Consider the following 20898-nt stretch of genomic DNA (forward strand, 5'->3'; position numbering starts at 1 on the left):
CTGGCTCGAAGGTCCGAATAGCCTACACCTATACCTATTTTCTATGTTTCTATCTATATCTGAATGAAACTCTGTTCTTCATTCCTCAACCCACTTGTCTAGCTGATCAAGAACCTGCTGTAATTCTTGATTATTCCAGTATCTTCATTATATATGGTAATTTTAGTTTCAAACTTACAGATAATGCATTGTGCTTTATCATCCAAATCTTTGAGTGAATTGACAAGAAGCAATGAGCCCAGCACCAATCTCCGAGAAACACAAGTTTCACAACTTCAGCCGAGCAAAAGGGTGGGAGATTGCAACCTTCACGTGGTCCACCCCGTTTCAACTAATGCAATCAACCCGACGTGCACAAACAATATCAAATAGGACATTGGGTTTCGGCCTGAAACGTTGCCTATTTCCTTCGCTCCATAGATGCTGCTGCACCCGCTGAGTTTCTCCAGCTTTTTTGTGTACCATCAAATAGGACAAGTTGACTTACAACTTTAGGCTGTGCAAGTAGAAGAAGTCTACGCAAGAAGAAGAAGTCTAGCAAACAAACTTCCCTCACCAACCTCTGCTCCCTACCATGAAGCCAATTCTGTATCTAGTTAACTCGCTGTATCTGGATCCCATGCAATTTTAACCCTCCAGAGCAGCGTACCAGGCAGAACCTTAAAGACCTTCCTGAAGTCCATATGGACTGCTTCTATGGTCCATACAGTCTGCTTCTACTGTCTTATTGTCAACTTTATTGATTACTTCTTCAAAAAATTCATTTAAATCTTCCTTGTTCAAAACCATGCTGACTATGCCTAATGAACCCCTGTCTTTCCAAATGCCTGTCTGTTGTATCCCTCAAATTGCTCTCCAGTAACTTTCCTACCACAGATGTTAGGCTTAATGGTTTCTCATTCCCAGGTTTTTCTTTGCAGCTCCCTTTAAAAAGAGGCGCAACATTACCCACTGTCGAATATCCTGTCTAATGATGATTCAGGTATCTCAGCCAGGTCTCCGGCAATTTCATCTCTTGTTCTCGTTCAGTGATCTGACAATGCAAGGTTTGCATTATCATTTTCCACCATTTACCAGGTGATGAGGAGAATGGAATGGATGGAGTACTTTATTGTCACATGTGACAAGGCACAGTGAAATTCTTTGCTTGCATACACAAGAAGCAACAGCAATAATCAGAGGTCATGGTGCAGTAATCACCGATACAAAAGAGAACCAGGCCTCAAACTGTTCGGACGAAACCTACAAGCGGTAATTGGTGTTGAAATGACAAGATCAGCTGCATAATGGTATATCGCTGTCTATGAAGACAGCAAGCTACCAGCTCACAGCATGAAGCCATTTAATAAATATGCTCTGGCAACTGACAGGATGGTGAGACATTGGCCAAATGTACAAACAACAGGCATATGTTAAACGGACTACATGTGAACCCCCAGAAAGAGATCAAGAAGGTCATCAAACGTTGTCATGATCATATTGCTTCTGCCAGACAAAGATGTTTATGTATCTAGAGACCCATCCCACACAGTACCATGGAAAGGAAAGGACGTTTTGGACTGAAGCCTTTAGACTATCATTGACACGCTAAAGCAAAGATGTTTAAATAGACAGAGTTGGCTGTGTCAATTAAGATGTGTTCCCATTTTAAACGTGTAATTCCATGGAACTTGTCCATGCCTAAATAATCAAAGTGAACTATCCAAATGAAAGACACAAAATATTGGAGTAACTCAGCGGGTCAGGCAGCATCCCGGGAGAATGTGAATATGTGATGCTTCACATTGGAACCCTTCTTCAGGCCATCTTTTACTATCCAATTGTACCGATTGACATTGTATTTAATCAACGGTTGTTATATTTGTATTTAAAAAGTACTGCCTGGAGTTCAAAGAGATTTTTCCACTGAATGAAAACTTTTTACATCTGAAGATCGAGACTGCATGGTGCAGTCAAAATCACAATGCCAGGAACAATGCCAATACCACAAGTTCCTAATCTTAGAGTCTTAGATTTAATACTGACAGAGCCTGCTGTTTGCCCTCTCCAGACCATCAACAGGATATGAAAATCACCACACAATCACGATCACAATCAAAATCACAATAATACTTTATTTAGCCAAATATGTTTTGCAACATAAGAGGAATTTCATTTGCCAAGTCAGTCATGCAAATAAACAACAGAACACACAAAACACACTTTAACATAAACATCCAGCACAGTGACTCCTCCACATTCCTCACTGTGATGAAAGGCAAAAAAAAGTTCAATCCCTTCCTTTTGGTCTCCCGCGTTCGGGGACCTCGAGACATCCATTGACCGGACGATCTTGGCTCCCGTAGCCGGTGGCATTTTGGGCCCTCCGTGTCGGGGCGACGCAGCTCCTGCATCAGGGGGATGTCAGCTCCCCCGTGCCGGGCGATCGAACCCCCGCGTCGGGGCTGGTCCAGCCTCTGCGTTCGTCTGAGCTCGCGATTAGCCTCTCCCGACTGCGAACTCTTGATGGTAAGTCCGCAGGCCACGTTTCGAGCGATCCCGGGCAAGGGATCGGCTCTGATATTAAGTCCGCGCACCCCGCGGTGGGGCCCAAGGAAGAGCTCCATCGATGTTAGGCCGCAGAGTGACCGGAGACGCGGCCCGGAAACATCGCGTCTCCGGCAAGGAAAGAAACGGGAAAAAAGTTTCCCCCTCCCCCCACCCCACATAAAACAAGCCAGAGAACATTTACACAAACTTATAAAATGCACTAAGAATTTAAAAAATGCCAAAAAAACAAACAGACTGTTGGCAGGGCTGCCAATCGTTTGGCACCCTTGGTGGTCACAAGGGCCACATCTGCTCCTCTCAGCAGGGTAGGACTCCTTTTTCAAATCATCAACTTGATATTTAGTAGGAATAAGTTGTAAAAAGAAGGGAGGGAGGGAGGGAGGGAGGGAGGGAGGTGATGTGGAAGTAACTTGTTAAATTCTGTAAGGAATTTCAGAGGGCAGGGCGGCACATTTGGGACGGTGGTAGTGTTCCTGCCTTATAGTGTCAAAGACCCGGGTTCAATCCTATCTGTAGGGAGTTTGTACGTTCTCCATGTGACTGCATGGGTTTTCTCCAGGTACTCTGGTTTCCTTCCACACTCCAATGGCGTTCAAGTTGGTAGGTTATTTGGCTTCGGTAATATTATAAATTGTCCCCAGTGTGGACGATAGCGCCCGTGCTAGATATTGATGGTCTGTGCGGACTCGCTGGGTCGAAGAGTCCGTTTCCGTGCTGCATCTCTAAAGTCTAAAAGTCTGAAATCCAGTGTTCCTGTACATTTAGCTTTAGACTCTGATGGTTCCCCATGTGGAAGCCGTATGGCTAAGGGGACAAGGCCAGAGTAAAACGGCAAGGTTTTTACTGGCTTAAAATTGGGTGGAGAGATCAAGCTGGGCTTTGGTGACAAGAGAAGGTTCCATGGGCGGGAGGTGGCTCCGATCATCGACCGGCTTTCCCACTCTGGGATACCTACTCATCTCCTCTCCCTTCTTAGTTTAGCTTAGTTTGAAGGCACAGCGCGGAAACAGGTCCTTCGACCCACCGAGTCCGCGCCGACCAGTAATCCACGCACACTAACACTATCCTACACACACGAGTGACAATTCACAATTTTACCAAGCCAATTAACCTACAAACTGTACGTCTTTGGATTGTGGAAGGAAGCCAGAACACCCGGAGAAAACCCACGCAGTTCACGGGAAGATCATACAAACTTCATACAGACAGCACCCCTGGTCAGGATCGAACCCGGGTCTCTGGTGCTGTTATGCCCCTGTCCGACTTAGGAAACCTGAACGGAACCCTCTGGTGACCTTGCGCCCCACCCAAGGTTTCCATGAGTCGCCAGAGGTTTTGGTCACTTGCCTGGAAAGCCTCGACCGAAGCGTGAGCTGCATCTACTGATCAAAGATCCAAAAAGGATCTTTGCTAACACACACACGCCCACGCCCACGCCCACGCCCACGCCCACGCACACGCACACGCACACGCACACGCACACGCGCACGCGCACACACACACACACACACACACACACACACACACACACACACACACACACACACACACACACACACACACAAACACAAGGTGGGGGCCAGGGACAGCGGAGGAGCGCTGTCTGCGTGATGAAGAGGAAGGTAAACGGCTGCCATAGAGCACGATGTTCTTTAGAAAGGGAGAGAAGGGGAAAGAAGGGGAGAGAAGGACAGGGAAGGGGAGAGAGAAGAGGAAGAGAAGGGGAAGAGAAGGGGAAGAGAAGGGGGGGGGGGAGAAGGAGTGGAGACAGTTTTAAGAAGTTTAATAAAGTTAGCGGGCATTTTACCTTCCGGCGGATCTTCTAGGTCCTGAAAACCAAAGATCGTACAGGATCTTTGTTGAAAATTCCAATGCCAATCAAAATGGCCGGTCAGCGAAGGAGATGGCCTTCGACTGCCTGCAAGTGAATAACAACCCCACTCCACAGGCTTCGACCAAACGGCAACCTATTTTTAGTCGAGGCCGGTTTTGAATTTGTTGAAATAATCGCAGGAACATAGAAAAAGCCTCAACTATGTGGAAACCACTTTCGACCATTAGGGAGAGTGACCAAAACCTCCGGGAACCTCACGGAAACCTCACGGAAACCTTAGGTGGGGCGCAAGGTCACCAGAGGTTTCCGTTCAGGTTGCCTAAGTGGGACAGGGGCTTAAGACAGCAACTCTACCGCTGCACCACCTTGCCGCCCCATGTGATTCTGCGTGATTGTCTTTCACTTAGGTAGGTTGCAGGTCAGGAGCTGGAGTGAAAATTCAATCCCTGACACCAGTGGGTATGATCTGATCCCATAGGCACGTGCTAAACCACAATCCCACTGGCAGTATAGTTTTAAATGGCAGGCTCAAACAGTGGGCAGTTTGAAAAAGGTTAGTGGGAAACATTCCTGCTGACCAATAACAAAGCATAAAGTGCTGCAGTAATTCAGCAGGTCAGGCAGCATCAGGCAGCATCGTTTTTAGATTGAATGCCTGACCTGTTGAGTTACTCCAGCAGTTTGTGTTTTGCTCAAGATTCCAGTATCTGCAGTTCCTTTTACCTCCTGACCTGTAAGTGACTCAACACATGAAGTTACCTTCTCCCTTTTGGCTTTCCTTCACTTCAGCTGACAGGTTTGCTCAGACCTGGAAAAATAAGCTATTCACTGTAAATTCCTTAGGTTAAATCAAAAAGCTTCGAGAACATATTGAACTAATCTCCTAAGAGTAGAAAGGCTGCATGTTCTTTCCCACTCCTCCATTTTTCCTAACAGCAGATACAGAGGTGAATTAGAAAAAAAGGCAGAACATTAACATTTCCAACATCCAGCCATTTCTGGTCCACAATCACAAACACCTAATCATCCACTGTGTAAGGATCTTCCCTTAGGAATTTTCTATAATATGCCATCTTCCAACTATAAAATTGCTTCAGGCAATTGCCACTGGCAGCATTGGTGTTAAATGGGCCTCTGACAATTTTATGTTAGGGCCTAGTCATAGTGCTGGAATCTTGTCAAGGCTTTAGGCCATGGATTTTGCTTTTGTCTGTGAGTGGAGGAGGACAGGAATGTTGGGTATTCCCAACTGCTAGAATCAGATGCAAGAATAATACTTGTTAAAAGATCCTGGCACAAATACTTCATGGGCGCGGTTGTTTTTGACTGGTCATTACTTTAATATAAGCACCCAAATCCTGGACCAAGTTAAATTTGTTCCTCAGCGAGTCAGGCTGCAACTCTGGAGGACATGGTGACATGGCTTACTGTGGTGGCGCAGTGGTACAGTTGCTGCCTCACAGCATCAGAGACCTAGGTTTGATCCTGACTATGGGTGCTTGTCTGGACAGAGTTTGTACGTTCTCCCTCTGACCTGCGTGCGTTTTCTCCGGGATCTCCGGTTTCCTCCCACACTCCAAAGACGTGGAGGTTTGTCAGCTAATTGGCTTGGTATAATTGTAAATTGCCCCTAAAGTGTGAAGGATAGTGTAAGTGTGCAGGGATCGCTGGTCGTTGTGGACTCTGTAGGCCAAAGGGCCTGTTTACGCACTGTATCTCTAAACCAAACTGAACTAAACATGAACAGGCGACGTTTCGGGTTGGGGCCTTTCTTCAGACTTGAGACTGAAGAAGGTCCTGATCGGAAGCATTGCCTCCCCACTCCTCCAGAGATGCTGCCTGACCTGCTGAGTTATTGCAGCACTTTGTGTCCTTTGGTTTTGTAAACCAGCATTTGCAGTCCCTTATATCTACATCTGAAATTTGTATCTCCTGTTTGCTTCCAATAGAATCTATTGTGGTGATATGATTACAATTCTATTGCCTTGCCGTGGTGATGCCTGGCCCGGTGCAACAGATTAAAGACTAATTTATTTGCCATTCTGCAGACCTAAGACTTTTGCCTCCATCACAGTGAGGAGATGCTGGGTGGACTCACTGTGGTGGATGTTGATATGTGTTTATTGTTTTTTTTTATTGTATTGTATTCTATGTATGACTGCTGCAATTTCGTTCAGACTTCGGTCTGAATGACAATAAAGGCTATCTAATCTAATCTAATCTAAAAATTCCCAGAACACTGTGGTCAACAAAGCAATGTTCCTTTTTGCAATATGCTCAATAGCACTTGCCAACTGATTGTCTATGTATGCTTCGTGATTTACCTTAAGCAAAACTAATTACATTTGTGATAAGGTGAAAATAACAGAACTTACGTGTCTGAGGAAACAGTGGCTGACTCGAAGAGGACTGTTTGTACAGTGTTCGAGTTCCTTCAGAAAGTGCTGACAGTGAAAATCATACAGCTTTTCCAAATTCCCAAATATGGTGTTACGCTTTCCGCGCAGATCTTGAGGCAGGTCGATTCTCTCCATCTCCGGGAAGTATTGATCTATGATGTATCCAAGGGACTTGGCGTACTCCCTCTCTGTGCCAATCATTTCTTCCATGATGTGTTGCAACTTGCTACAGGTAAGTAAAGGACAACCATTTGCAACATTTCTTAGCGTCAGCAATTCCAGGACAAACTATTGCAAACTTGCTTAGATGAATGCACTGGTGAATTGCTAGATTTATGCTATTTGACCTCAAAATAGGATGCGGACACATTTACTACGTTTCATACCAATCGTACCTTTCCCCTGTGCTCCCGATTACACAGTGCAGAATATACAGGAGACACGGACATACTGCAACTCAACCAGTGCATATCCTAAAATTTGGACGGAGTAGAATTTGTCAATTGTGTTCAGCAAAGTTTCCTCAGGCAATATGTAGAGGGCCTGAAAAGGGGGAGGGCAGAATCTAAATGGCGTCAAGTTGGGAAAAGGGGAAGTACAATGGGATCTGGGTGTCCTTGCACATCAGTTTATGAAAGTAAGCATGCAGGTACAGCAGGCAGTGAAGAAAGCGAATGGCATGTTGGCCTTTATAACAAGAGGAATCGAATATAGGAGCAAAGATTCCTTCTACAGTTGTACAGAGCCCTAGTGAGACCACACCTGGAGTATTGTGTGCAGTTTTGGTCCCCTAATTTGAGGAAGGACATTCTTGCTATTGAGGGAGTGCAGCGTAGGTTTACAAGGTTAATTCCCGGGATGGCGGGACTGTCATATGCTGAGAGAATGGAGCGGCTGGGCTTGTACACTCTGGAGTTTAGAAGGATGAGAGGGTATCTCATTGAAACATATAAGATTGTTAAGGGTTTGGACACGCTAGAGGCAGGAAACATGGTCCCGATGTTGGGGGAGTCCAGAACCAGGGTCCACAGTTTAAGAATAAGGAGTAAGCCATTTAGAACGGAGACGAGGAAACACTTTTTCTCACAGAGAGTGGTGAGTCTGTGGAATTCTCTGCCTCAGAGGGCGGTGGAGGCAGGTTCTCTGGATTCTTTCAAGAGAGAGCTAGATAGGGCTCTTAAAAATAGCAGAGTCAGGGGATATGGGGAGTAGGCAGGAACGGGGTACTGATTGGGGATGATCAGCCATGATCACATTGAATGGCGGAGCAAACTCGAAGGGCCGAATGGCCTACTCCTGCACCTAGTGTCTATTGTCTATTGTCTATTGTCTAGAACATGCCCTACGCTTTGGGATTCAGATGACAATGTACAAGGCATGATTAGTAAGATTGCAGATGGCACTACAGTAGGTTTTGTGATAGTGAAGTTGTTTATCTAGAATTACAGCAGACTCTTGATCAGCTGAAGTTAAATTCAGATAATGTGAGGTTTTGCATTTTGGGAAGTCACACCAGGGCAAGACCTTCAGAGTGAACAGTAGGGCCCTGGAGAGTTTTTTTTTAAAGTGCGGAGTGGTGCCACAGGTAGATAGAGTGATCAAGAAGGCTTTTAGCATGCTGGCCTTCATCATTTATGGAATTGAGTACAGTAGTTGGTACCCTATATTTAGTTATTCAAGACATTGGTGAGGCTGCACTTGGAGGAGTGTTGTGTTCAGTTTTGGCTACCCCGCTAGAGGAAAGATGCCATAGTGCATGAGCTGTATGGAGAAATTGGACAGGCTAGGGCTATTCCTTGGAATGCAGGAGGCTGAGGGGTGATTTGAAAAGAGATGTATAAAATCATGAAGGAAATAGAGAGGGTAAATGCACAGTGTCTTTTCCACTGGGAAGGGATGTCAAGTACAAGATGCCATAGGTTTAAGATGGGAGGGTAAAGATTTAACGGGAACCTGAGGAGCATCTTTTCACATACAGTTAGACACAAAAAGCTGGAGTAACTCAGCGGGACAGGCAGCATCTCTGGAGAGAAGGAATGGGTAATGTTTCGGGTCGAGACCCACCTTCAGTCTGAAACGTCACCCATTCCTTCTCTCCAGAGATGCTGCCTGTCCCGCTGAGTTATTCCAGTTTTTTGTGTCTATCTTCAGTTTAATCCAGCATCTGCAGTTCCTCCTAACTCTTTTCACATATATATGGATATATGGAACGATCTGCCAGATGAAGTAATTGAAATTGTGCCCCAACATTAAAATCCCTCGATGCAGAGATTATGAAGAGAAACATCTAACAAATTCCTGAATAGATAGTTTCACTCATCAAAAATAATAATAGTTAGGCGTTCCTGATTTCAAATCTTACCACGTGCTTTATTGACAAAAAGATGCACGATTAACAAACATACTTCCCAGGTGGCCAGAGATGAATTAACGATGTTTAACATATTAGAGATGCAGGTATGCAGTAGCAATTTGTACTGTCACAAATAAAGCACTGTTTACACTCACCATGCAACTTTGACCTTTTACCAAAGAGTGCTGGGGTACTAATGCATGATCTGTTCATTCGTATCAGTCTGTGCTTTAGGCAGAGCCATTTCAACATCGATTAGAGATTGAAGTACATGTATATTTGTACATCCACGGCCTAAACTCATGTTGCTTCCAAATTTCACTGCAATTTTTTGTAAATGGCGAGATATTATCTAATTTTATATCGAAGTCTCGTGATGAGACTACGTGAAGAAGCCGCCAGCCCGCAGGCGCGTCAATACGTCGACGCATGGCGCGAGGTTCGGTTGGGGATGAACCTCGGTCTTCCCAGCGGTAAGGGTTTAAAAGCCGAGGAGGTAAGTACAGGGGAAAAGAACGAATTTCGACGTTGGATTAGGTTTCAGGATGGAGAAACCTAAAGCAAAAGGGAAATGGGCAATGGGCTGCTGAATCATCAGCGGCAGAAGCCGCGGCAATGGGAAAAGCCGACGGCCTTCCGTTTCTATCTCGGAGACGCTGGCCAGCACTGCCTGCACAGCAACCTCCGCTTCAGCTCCGAGAGGGAGCAGCTTGGCAACCCCGAGTTCAGGCAAGGCCAAGGCAAAATCGGCAAGAAATGTCCAAACGGATTACTCTGGGCAGGAAGACACTGTCCAGCATCCATGGAGGATGTCATTTGTCGGCTGCAAGGTGACTTGGATAGGATGGGTGAGTGGGCAAATGCATGGCAGATGCAGTATAATGTGGATAAATGTGAGGTTATCCACTTTGGTGGCAAAAACAGGAAAGTAGACTATTATCTGAATGGTTGCCGATTAGGAAAAGGGGAGATGCAACGAGACGTGGGCATCATGGTAAACTTGTCATTGAAAGTAGGCATGCAGGTGCAGCAGACAATGAAGAAAGCGAATGGTATGTTAGCATTCATAGCAAAAGGATTTGAGTATAGGAGCAGGGAGGTTCTACTGCAGTTGTACTGGGTCTTGGTGAGACCACACCTGGAGTATTGCGTACAGTTTTGGTCTCCTAATCTGAGGAAAGACATTCTTGCCATAGAGGGAGTACAGAGAAGGTTCACCAGACTGACTCCTGGGATGTCAGGACTTTCATATGAAGAAAGACTGGATATACTTGGCTTGTACTCGCTAGAATTTAGAAGATTGAGGGCGGATCTTATAGAAACTTACAAAATTCTTAAAGGGTTGAACAGGCTAGATGCAGGAAGATTGTTCCCGATGTTGGGGAAGTCCAGGACAAGGGGTCACAGTTTAAGGATAAGGGGGAAATCTTTTAGGACCGAGATGAGAAAAACATTTTTCACACAGAGAGTGGTGAATCTCTGGAATTCTCTGCCACAGAAGGTGGTTGAGGCCAGTTCATTGGCTATATTTAAGAGGGAGTTAGATGTGGCCCTTGTGGCTAAAAGGATCAGGGGGTATGGAGAGAAGGTAGGTACAGGATACGGAGTTGGATGATCAGCCATGATCATATTGAATGGCGGTGCAGGCTCGAAGGGCCGAATGGCCTACTCCTGCATCTATTTTCTATGTCAATGTCTAATTTGGCATCTGTTAAATTGACCCTCAGGTGTAGGGAGCGGATGAGAACGTGAGATAACATAGAACTGGTGTGCGCGGGTGATGAATGGTCAGCTGAAGAGTCTGTTTCCATGCTTGTCTTTAAGCTAAACTCCTACCACCCTTCCTTAAACCTACCAAAACCACAAGATTTTTAGTTAAACCCTTTCTCATTGCTCGCAAATGAGATTATGCGGAATTGCGAGCGGGAACAGCAAATATCGAGTTGCATTATGGAAGACATTCAACCATCTACTCCAGGATGACGGTACTATTCCTGCATCAATACATGAATCATAATTGTTTTCATCAGGACAGAAATTCAGACTTATGATGGCTGTTGCAATCATTACCTGGTCGTGTTCTTGGAATCCTGCGTCTGGGAATGATGGATCCTGGAAGATTCTGATAAGCTGTGCCTCCTGATCAACGCCGGGCTTTTCAGCTCTGACCTGGGAATTCGATTTTTGTCAGCGACCACGCTGCTGACCACCTCCAGCCCCTTGATGTAAACGCCGGTGTTGCCGTGCCGGCCCGCCTCGCTCGGGCTAATCTCTCGCTGCCACAGCTCAGTGCTTTGAGTCTTCCTCATGATCTTTTTCAACGGATGCTTTTTGTGTCGGGGCCCCGGTGAGCTAGGGGGCTCAGAGTGACAGGACATGGCAGAGGAGGTCTCCGTACAGCTGTCAATGTCTTTGAAGTAGAACTCACTCCCTTGGGTCCGACTGCAAGCCGGGGCCGAGGAGGGAGGGGACGTGCTGCACGTATACGGAGGGTCACCATTTTGGCCGAGCTCTTTATAGCCTGATGTTATGGAGCCGTTCACTGCCATTAAATCCTGACCCTCTTTTTGCAGTTGCATCGTGCCATCAGGCCAAACCCCGTTCTGTAAAGTCTCGGTGCTTTTCTGGCTTGGAGAATCTCCGAGTTCATCTGATCCTTCCGTGTCAAATTCACCACTTGTCCTGGGCCCTTCATCCTCCGAGTGTACTGTGGGGCCTAGGTTGCTGCTCTGGCTCTCCTGGACTCTGAGTGCTGCAGCCAGCACCTCCTCTAAAAGGTGCCTGGTCTGTTGGCACTTCATCCACTGCACGTTCCACTGCTTCAGCTCCCGAGCACTACCAAGGGCATGAACCATCTCATTCAATGTCTCAAAGTTTTCTGCATTGAATTTGGTGGCCTCTTGGTGATATCTTTCCAGATTTTGGACCATAGTGGTGGTGTCCAACAAAGTGCTTTGCTCACTTACTTTCAGTTGCCTTAGATAATCACTGCAGTGCAAGATCCACTGATCAGCCTGAAGAGAAAGTTGAAAACATCAGGATTAAAACGGATTTTAGTAACAATCATCAAATCACATCCTCGTTGGAGACCCTGGGACCATCTTTAATTGGACTTGACTGAACTTTTCCTTGCACTAAATGTTTCTCACGTTATTCCCTTAATCATGTATCTGTACACTGTGGATGGCTCGATTGTAATCATAGAAACATAGAAAATAGGTGCAGGAGTAGGCCATTCGGCTCTTCGAGCCTGCACCGCCATTCAATATGATCATGGCTGATCATCCAACTCAGTATCCTGTACCTGCCTTCTTTCCATACCCCCTGATCCCTTTAGCCACAAGGGCCACATCTAACTCCCTCTTAAATATAGCCAATGAACTGGCCTCAACTACATTCTGTGGCAGAGAATTCCACAGATTCACCACTCTCTGTGTAAAAAAATGATTTTCTCATCTCGGTCCTAAAAGACTTCCCCCTTATTCTTAAACTGTGATCCCTTGTTCTGGACTTCCCCAACATCGGGAACAATCTTCCTGCATCTAGCCTGTCCAACCCCTTAAGAATTGTGTAAGTTTCTATAAGATCCCCATATAACCATATAACCATATAACAATTACAGCACGGAAACAGGCCATCTCGGCCCTACAAGTCCGCGCCGAACAATTTTTTTCCCTTAGTCCCACCTGCCTGCACTCATACCATAACCCTCCATTCCCTTCTCATCCATATGCCTATCCAATTTATTCTTAAATGATACCAACGAACCTGCCGCCACCACTTCCACTGGAAGCTCATTCCACACCGCTACCACTCTCTGAGTAAAGAAGTTCCCCCTCATGTTACCCCTAAACTTCTGTCCCTTAATCCCCCCTCAATCTTCTAAATTCTAGCGTGTATAAGTCGAGTCTATCCAGTCTTTCTTCATATGAAAGTCCTGACATCCCAGGAATCAGTCTGGTGAACCTTCTCTGCACTCCCTCTATGGCAAGAATGTCTTTCGTCAGATTAGGAGACCAAAACTGTACGCAATACTCCAGGTGTGGTCTCACCAAGACCCTGTACAACTGCAGTAGAACCTCCCTGCTCCTATACTCAAATCCTTTTGGTACACGTGACAATAAACTAAACTGAACTCATGTATGAAGTGCATAATCTTGGCACATATATCCCAAGATTGGTAGATAAGGTAATTTAGAGAGAGGTGGGATAGTTACCTTCATTTAATGGAGAACAGAATAAACGAGCAGGAAGATCATAGCACAGCTATATAAACCATTATGTGCAGGAAAAAAACTGCAGGTGCTGGTTTAAACCGAAGATAGACACAAAATGCTAGAGTAAGTCAGCGGAATAGGCAGCATCTCTAGAGAGAATGAATGGGTGACGTTTCGGGTCGAGAAGCTAATAAATCACCAGTTAGGGCACAGCTAGAGTTCTGTGCCTGGTTCTGGTCATCATGCTAAAGGAAGTTTGTTTTTTTCAAAATAGAGTGCAAAGAAGATTTACCAAGTTATTGCCTTGGATGGAGTATGCCAGTTATGAAGAGAGACTGGATGGTCTGGGTTTATTTTCTCTGAGCAGAGAAGGCTGAAGGGGAACCAGATTGATATCTGGAATTATGGGAGAAATGGACAAGTGAGAGTGCAAGAATCTTTTCCCCTTTTCCCCATGGCATAGATCTTTATTAAATAGGAGATTTAGAGGAAATTTGAGGAAAAATATTTTTATCCAGAGTGGCTCTGGGACACATTTTTAGCAAAGCAGCAACAAAATATATGGCATGAAGTAAATAGTGGAAACCACCAATATACTAGAACTAATTGCCAATAAAATAGAGGAAACCAGCGTGCATAATGGAAATCGACATCAAGTAGGAGGAACATCGTAAGCCACTTACCGTCTCATAAAATTCATACAAATTAACTATGTTGTCCATATCCGTTCTCTGCCTTTCTAGTTTGCTGATGAAGTTACTCAGAAATTGCTTGAATTCCTTAATTATTTCTTCCAAATGCAGCAACTCGTTGTGTGACTGATTGTTCAGATGGCCAGCATCTTTAATCAGCTGCATTCCTCTTTTGTAATGTTGCTATAAACAACAAAGTTAGATTCAACGTTTGCCAACTCACACCACTTGTGATCGTCAGACCAAGATCCACTTTGCCTGACAAAATGTCTAAAAATTACACTCGGGTCAAGTCAACGTTTACTTATTATTTCCACCCCAGAGGTAATTCTTCACTAAGGTAAATCCAAAAAACAGGGTAGCCAAAAGGTGGGAAGAAGTAAGGCTGCGTGTTCCTCAGTTTGGTTGAGCATCGAAAATTTGGTTGGTGAAGTTTTGCAGCTTTCCTGAGCAGAACATTAGCTCCACACTATCTGATGCATCACTAATGCATTAAGGTCCACTCTGTCACGAGTAGCCCTGAACTACTAGCATAGTTACATGAAAACAGTGGAAAAGATATCAAATTCTGGTGACAGATCTGTGTTATGGGAATAACGCCATCTGTGGCGCAGCGCACAAAATGGATCCTGAATAAAGATGGCTGAACCCACGTCACGTTTGTAAAGCCTCCGATTATCTATCTGAAGCTGTAATGTAGCCGTTTACAGGTGTTACAGATAAATAAGGAAATGCAACATTAAAACAATCTGCACCTGTAAGTCTTGTCACTGAGCCATTTAGTTCCTGGGTCATTCTGGAGACTTAAAACCTCTTGATCTCTGCTGGATAGTGTAATGGACCTGTCCCACTTAGGCAACTTTTTAGGCGACTGCAGGAGACTATGCAGTCGCCACATGTTCGCGGGTGGTTGCCGGGGAGTCTCCTTCATGAGTCTCCCGCATTCTGGGAACTAATCGGCGACTAGAATGAAGCCGCCATGGAGAGTAGCGAGAATTCTCGAGCCGTAGGTGTGTCGCCAGGAAGTCCTAGTGGGTTGCCAGGAGGTTGAAGCTTCTCTTAGATTCTTGTAGGTTGTAGCGGGTGCTGACTGGGGAATTTCAATGGCTCATTGGGGAAAAAACACGTAAGCAGTAGTTTTCAGAACCAAGGATAACCGACCGAATGTTGAATGTTATTTGAATGTTAATGTCCGCCGAGCTTCACAGCCGTGTATCTCTGGCTTCTGGCTTCCCCCCCCCCCCCCCCCCCCCCCCATCTTACGTATAAAGGACCTACCGTACACTGTGCTTTTTAGCTTCTTAATTACCTTCCTGTTCATCGTGGTGTGTGTCTGTATCACATTGGCTTTGCACCGTGTGAATTTCACTCAGACAGCGCTCCCCCCGCTTGCCCTGTCCCCCGCCTGCATAACGGGCTGGGGAAGGAAGTGATATGTGTGTGTGTGTGTGTGTGTGTGTGTGTGTGTGTGTGTGTGTGTGTGTGTGTGTGTGTGTGTGTGTGTGTGTGTGTGTGTGTGTGTGTGTGTGTGTGTGTGTATGTTCCACTCTGACAGTCGCCGTTCCAGTTGCCGGTTTTTCAGGCGACTGCCGGCAAGTTGACAGTCAACGGCAGTCACCTGAAAAATGGCCTAAGTGGGACAGGCGCATAACACTGGGAGATACAATAATATTATTCCTCATTTTTATCATGTATGCCATGTATCATTTGAAAATTCTTTGTTGAAGTGCATTCAACTATCACAAGGTTAGAATAGGTAAAATGGTAAATAAGGAGATGTTTTATTATTCAATTCTTCAATCCCATTCAAATATTTACACTTTGGTGGTGTAATATGACATTATTGTACCAATTGACTGAATATAAAGATTTTTCAGTTTTGGGAACTATTTGTGCTTCCTTGTTTTTACTTGCTATTTGTGCTTCCTTGTCAACTTCACCACAGATCAGGTTTATCTATTGTATCTTGAAGTTCCCTCTGCTCCACTACAAATGGTTTTCTGAAACTATTGCAAGTTGCAGATAATCATTCCATCCAGAATCAGATACATTGAACACTGAACAATGAACAAAAGGGCACAGTTGTCTGTACTTTCATCAGAGACAAGTGACCTGAATTTTAAATAAATATATTCTGTCTGCTTAATATCACATAAGATATTTATAATATCAATAGGATAGTCAAGGACTAGAGATCATAGCCTCAAAATTAAAGGACTTTAAGAAGGAACTGCAGATGCTGGAAAATCGAAGGTAGACAAAAGTGCTGGAGAACTCAGCGGGTGCAGCAGCATCTATGGAGCGAAGGAAATAGGCAATGTTTCTTCTGAAGAAGGGTTTCGGCCCGAAACGTTGCCTATTTCCTTTACTCCATAGATGCTGCTGCACCCGCTGAGTTTCTCCAGCACTTTTGTCTACCCAAAATTAAAGGACGTTCTTTTAAGAAGGAGATGAGGAGGAATTTCTTTAGTCAGAGGGTGGTGAATCTGTGGAAATCTTTGCCAGAGAGGGCTGTGGAGGCCAACTCACTGAATATTTTTAAAGCATTGATGGATAGATTCTTGATTAGTACGGGTGTCACGGGTTATGGGGAGAAGTCGGGAGAATGGGGTTAGGAGGGAGAGATCGATCTGCCATGATTGAATGGCAGAGTTGAATGGCCTAATTCGGCTCCTATCACTTACAACTTTATGAATAGTAAATAAGTACAACACTTACCACAGCCAGGATGTAGAAGGTATTATATTCCTCCTGCTTTTGTTTCAATGCTTCCAGAGAATGTGGCAAACAATCTATTTGATCAAAATGCTTTTTTCCCTCACTCTCAGCCCAATGTTGTATCTACAGGTAATAAAAGTTCATTAGGATGCACATTAAGTATCCATTCATTGCAACTCAAACTGTCCACAGTGCAGTGACCACCAAACAATAGGATTGTAAAGTGAGTGATTAGCGTAGTGGATGCAGAATAAAATATTACATGATACATGCTATCTGTTATATTGAATTGGCCTTTTTTAAAGTTGTGTTGTGTTAGGTTGTAATAATGCCCCTGTCCCACTTAGGAAACCTGAACGGAAACCTCTGGAGACTTTGCGCCCCACCCAAGGTTTCCGTGCAGTTCCCGGAGGTTGCAGGTGGTTGCCGGAGGTTGCAGGTAGTGGAAGCAGGCAGGGAGACTGTCAAAAACCTCCGGGAACCTCCGGGAACTGCACGGAAACCTTGGGTGGGGCGCAAAGTCTCCAGTGGTTTCCGTTCAGGTTTCCTAAGTGGGACAGGGGCATTAGGCAAGATTTCAAAAGATCTCTCATAATTATTTATTTTCCTGTCACAATTCGGCACGAGATCCAGACAAGTCGCATTGCATCGTGGAAAAATGAATCTATTGACATACAGGCCACCACCATAGTCTTAAAAACAGCCAGGAAATGGAATGGTTGTGTTTAGTGCTAAAGTTAAATTAATCCGGGCAGAAACAAAGATGACAAAATTAAGAAAGACTTTTGAATGGGCAAATATGCTCCCTTACGCACAGAAACAAGGTCTAAAGCAGAACTTGCATTATTTTCAATGGGATCGCATCCACTTTCGCACAGTCCCTCAAAGACACACACCCCATGACATCCAAGCAACAACAACACAAAGGTCAGTTGATGAGGAGACATACGCAGTGGAAAGACAGGCAGCTCCCACATTCACCGAAGGGGACTGGCAGGTCTTGATTAATGAGGGAAACACCACAAGATCCAATACATGAGGGAGGGAGTGGGGAGTGGGTGTGAATAGAAATCCCCCATATTAATAAACTAGCAGAAAACTGACAACAGACACACCCAGGAGTGAGAATCCACACATAATGAAGAAATGTTGAAAGAAAGTCTATGTCTTACAAAAGTGTGTCATGTCTGTGACGTCTGGAGCAGCTTCTTCCCAACAAACATCAGGCTATCACAGCAATCTCCAACTAAACCCCAAACTACACAGACGTGGGGCTTTGTTTTGGCGTTGCACTATTCTTATATACTGAACTATTTTGTTGTTTATTATGGTGTTTACAGATTACTAGGTTTACATATCAGTTGTACGTAGACAAAAAATGCTGGAGAAACTCAGCAGGTGTAGGCGACGTTTCACGTCGAGACCCTTCTTCAGACTGATGTGGCGAGAAAAAAAAAGAAAGTAGGCATAGACAGAGGGAAGTGGGAGAACAGGGGAAGGGGAGGGGAAGGAGGGGGAAAGCAAGGGATATCTAAAATTAGAGAAGTCAATGTTCATATCAGGTTATATATCAGTTGTGCTGCTGCAAGTAAGAATTGCATTGTTCCGTTTCGGGACATACGACAATAATACACTGTTGACTCTCTTGTACTGCATGTCATTGTTTATGACTGCAGTTTGGTGGTGCTCATAACACATGTATTTTAGTCATCAACCTGATTTTTTTTTACTAAGGCCCCTCTCATCAACAAATACAAGTAATTTAAGTAATTGGACCAAGTATACATACTCATTTTATGATCAGTGCAGATGGCGAATATTATTTGAGGAAGGACATTCTTGCTATTGAGGGAGTGCAGCGTAGGTTTACAAGGTTAATTCCCGGGATGGCGGGACTGTCATATGCTGAGAGAATGGAGCGGCTGGGCTTGTACACTCTGGAGTTTAGAATGATGAGAGGGGATCTCATTGAAACATATACGATTGTTAAGGGTTTGGACACGCTAGAGGCAGGAAACATGTTCCCGATGTTGGGGGAGTCCAGGGGCCACAGTTTAAGAATAAGGAGAAAGCCATTTAGAACGGAGACGAGGAAACACTTTTTCTCACAGAGAATGGTGAATCTGTGGAATTCTCTGCCTCAGAGGGCGGTGGAGGCCAGTTCTCTGGATGCTTTCAAGAGAGAGCTAGATAGGGCTCTTAAAAATAGTGGAGTCAGGCAATATGGGGAGAAGGCAGAAACGGGGTACTGATTGGGGATGATCAGCCATGATCACATTGTATGGCGGTGCTGGCTCGAAGGGCCGAATGGCCTACTCCTGCACCTATTGTCTATTGTCTTATGTCTATTGTCTATTATCTCGGAATTTTTGGGCGGCACGGTGGCGTAGCGTGAGAGCTACTGTCTTACAGCACGAGAGACCCGGGTTCGATCCTGACTACGGGTGCTGTCTGTACGGAGTTTGCACATTCACACCATGACCTGCGTGGGTTTTCTCCGAGATCTTCGGTTTTCTCCCACACTCCAAAGATGCACAGGTTTGAAGGTTAGTTGGCGGTATAAATGTAAAATTGTCCCTAGTGTGTAGGGTGTGTTAATGTGTGGGGATCGCTGGTCGGTGTCGACTCGGTGGGCAGAAGGGCCTGTTTCTGCAGTGTGTCTCTAAACTAGACTAAATTTTCCCACCTATATTATGTTTGTCTTAATGATTGGTATGCCTAGAGGGTTACCTGGTTTGCATTGAGGCCTATATCTGTGCAGGCAACCTAGGAGATGCTATCTCTCAGTCAGCAAGTCTCTTTATGCCAGTACCAACAATATCCTCCTCCTCTACTCAGCTGGGACATAGAACATAAAACAGTACAGCACAGGAACAGGCCCTTCAGCCCACAATGTGTGTGCTGAACACAATGCCAAGGTAAATTACTGTCATCTACCTGCACATGATCAATATCCTTCCATTCCCTGCATGTCCATGTCCCATTCCAAAAGCTTTGTAAGTGCCACTGTCATATCTGCCTCCATCATTGCCCCTGGCAGTGCATTCCGGGCACCCATCACCCCTTGGGTAAAAAACTTGCATGTGCATCTTCTTTAAACTTTCCCAGCTATAATGCTGCCAGGAATTGAGTGCCTGAGCTATAGGGAGAGGTTGTTAAGGGCCTGTCCCACGAGCATGCGACTCCATGCGGCAAGCGCGACCTAAAAGGGCCACGTCCCACGAGCATGCGCCTGCATGCGTCAAGCGCGACCAAACCAGAAGCGGGGGCCGCGTGGAGGTCGAGTGGGTGACATGAAGTTCGAGCGATGTCAGCGGGAAGTTCGCGCGTGATTTACGGCGTCGAGGCGGTGCGTACGTCGTAGAGGCGGCTGCGGGCCGGCAGGCCGTTGCCGCGCGGAATTTTTGAACACGGTCAGTTTTTCAGAGCCCACGCGCGATGTTGCGACTAGCTCCGCACAACTCCATAAGGGTCCGGCCATCGAAGTGGGACCGGCCCCGCGTGGCCGTATGGCTCATGCGACTACGTTAGGTCGCGCTTGCCGCGTGGAGTCACATGCTCGTGGAACAGGCCCTTAAGACATTAAGACTTTATTCCTTGGGGTACAGGAGTTTGAGCATTGATCTCAAAGAGGTGTACAAGATCATAAGGGGAATAGATAGGGTGAATGCACAGAGTCCTTTACCCAGAGTAGAGGAATCAAGTACCAGAGGACATAGGTTTAAAATGAGAGGGGGAAGATATAATAGGAACCTGAGGGGAAACCTTTACACACAGCTGATAGTGGCTATCTGGAACGAGCTGTGGGAGGAGGTAGTTGAGGCATCTATTATAACAACATTTAAAAGGCATTTGGACAAGTACATGGATAGGAAATGTTTAGAAGGATCTAAACAAATGTGGGCAGGTGGGACTAGTGTAGATAGGGCATCTTGGTCAGCATGGGCAAGTTGGGCTGATGGGCCTGTTTCTGTGCTGCATGAGCCTGACCCGTATGGAGCTGTGAATTATTCAGCCTGGAAGCCTTACTTTCTTTGTTGCTGCTACTCCTCAACAAACTCTGCCTCAAGGCTCTGGGATTTCTCTGACACCATTGCGTTCAGTTTGTCAGATAGTCCAGCAGAAGCAGACAATG

The 20898-nt window shown here is 45.4% G+C and overlaps 1 protein-coding gene across 4 annotated transcripts in view; it reads right to left on the reverse strand.

The window, feature by feature from the left end:
• The window catches only part of plekhg4b (pleckstrin homology and RhoGEF domain containing G4B), a 250110-nt gene that overhangs the window by 51981 nt on the left and 177231 nt on the right, over window positions 1-20898 (reverse strand). For all 4 annotated transcript variants that reach the window (XM_033016504.1, XM_033016498.1, XM_033016509.1 and 1 more), the window contains 4 exons: window positions 16764-16886; window positions 14037-14228; window positions 11207-12150; window positions 6760-7009 (listed from right to left, as the gene is read on the reverse strand). In XM_033016504.1, coding sequence (XP_032872395.1) covers window positions 6760-7009; window positions 11207-12150; window positions 14037-14228; window positions 16764-16886 — 1509 coding nt within the window. The remainder of the gene's footprint in view (window positions 1-6759; window positions 7010-11206; window positions 12151-14036; window positions 14229-16763; window positions 16887-20898) is intronic.

This window comes from Amblyraja radiata, chromosome 2, assembly GCF_010909765.2.
Source record: "Amblyraja radiata isolate CabotCenter1 chromosome 2, sAmbRad1.1.pri, whole genome shotgun sequence".
Classification (NCBI taxonomy): domain Eukaryota; kingdom Metazoa; phylum Chordata; class Chondrichthyes; order Rajiformes; family Rajidae; genus Amblyraja; species Amblyraja radiata.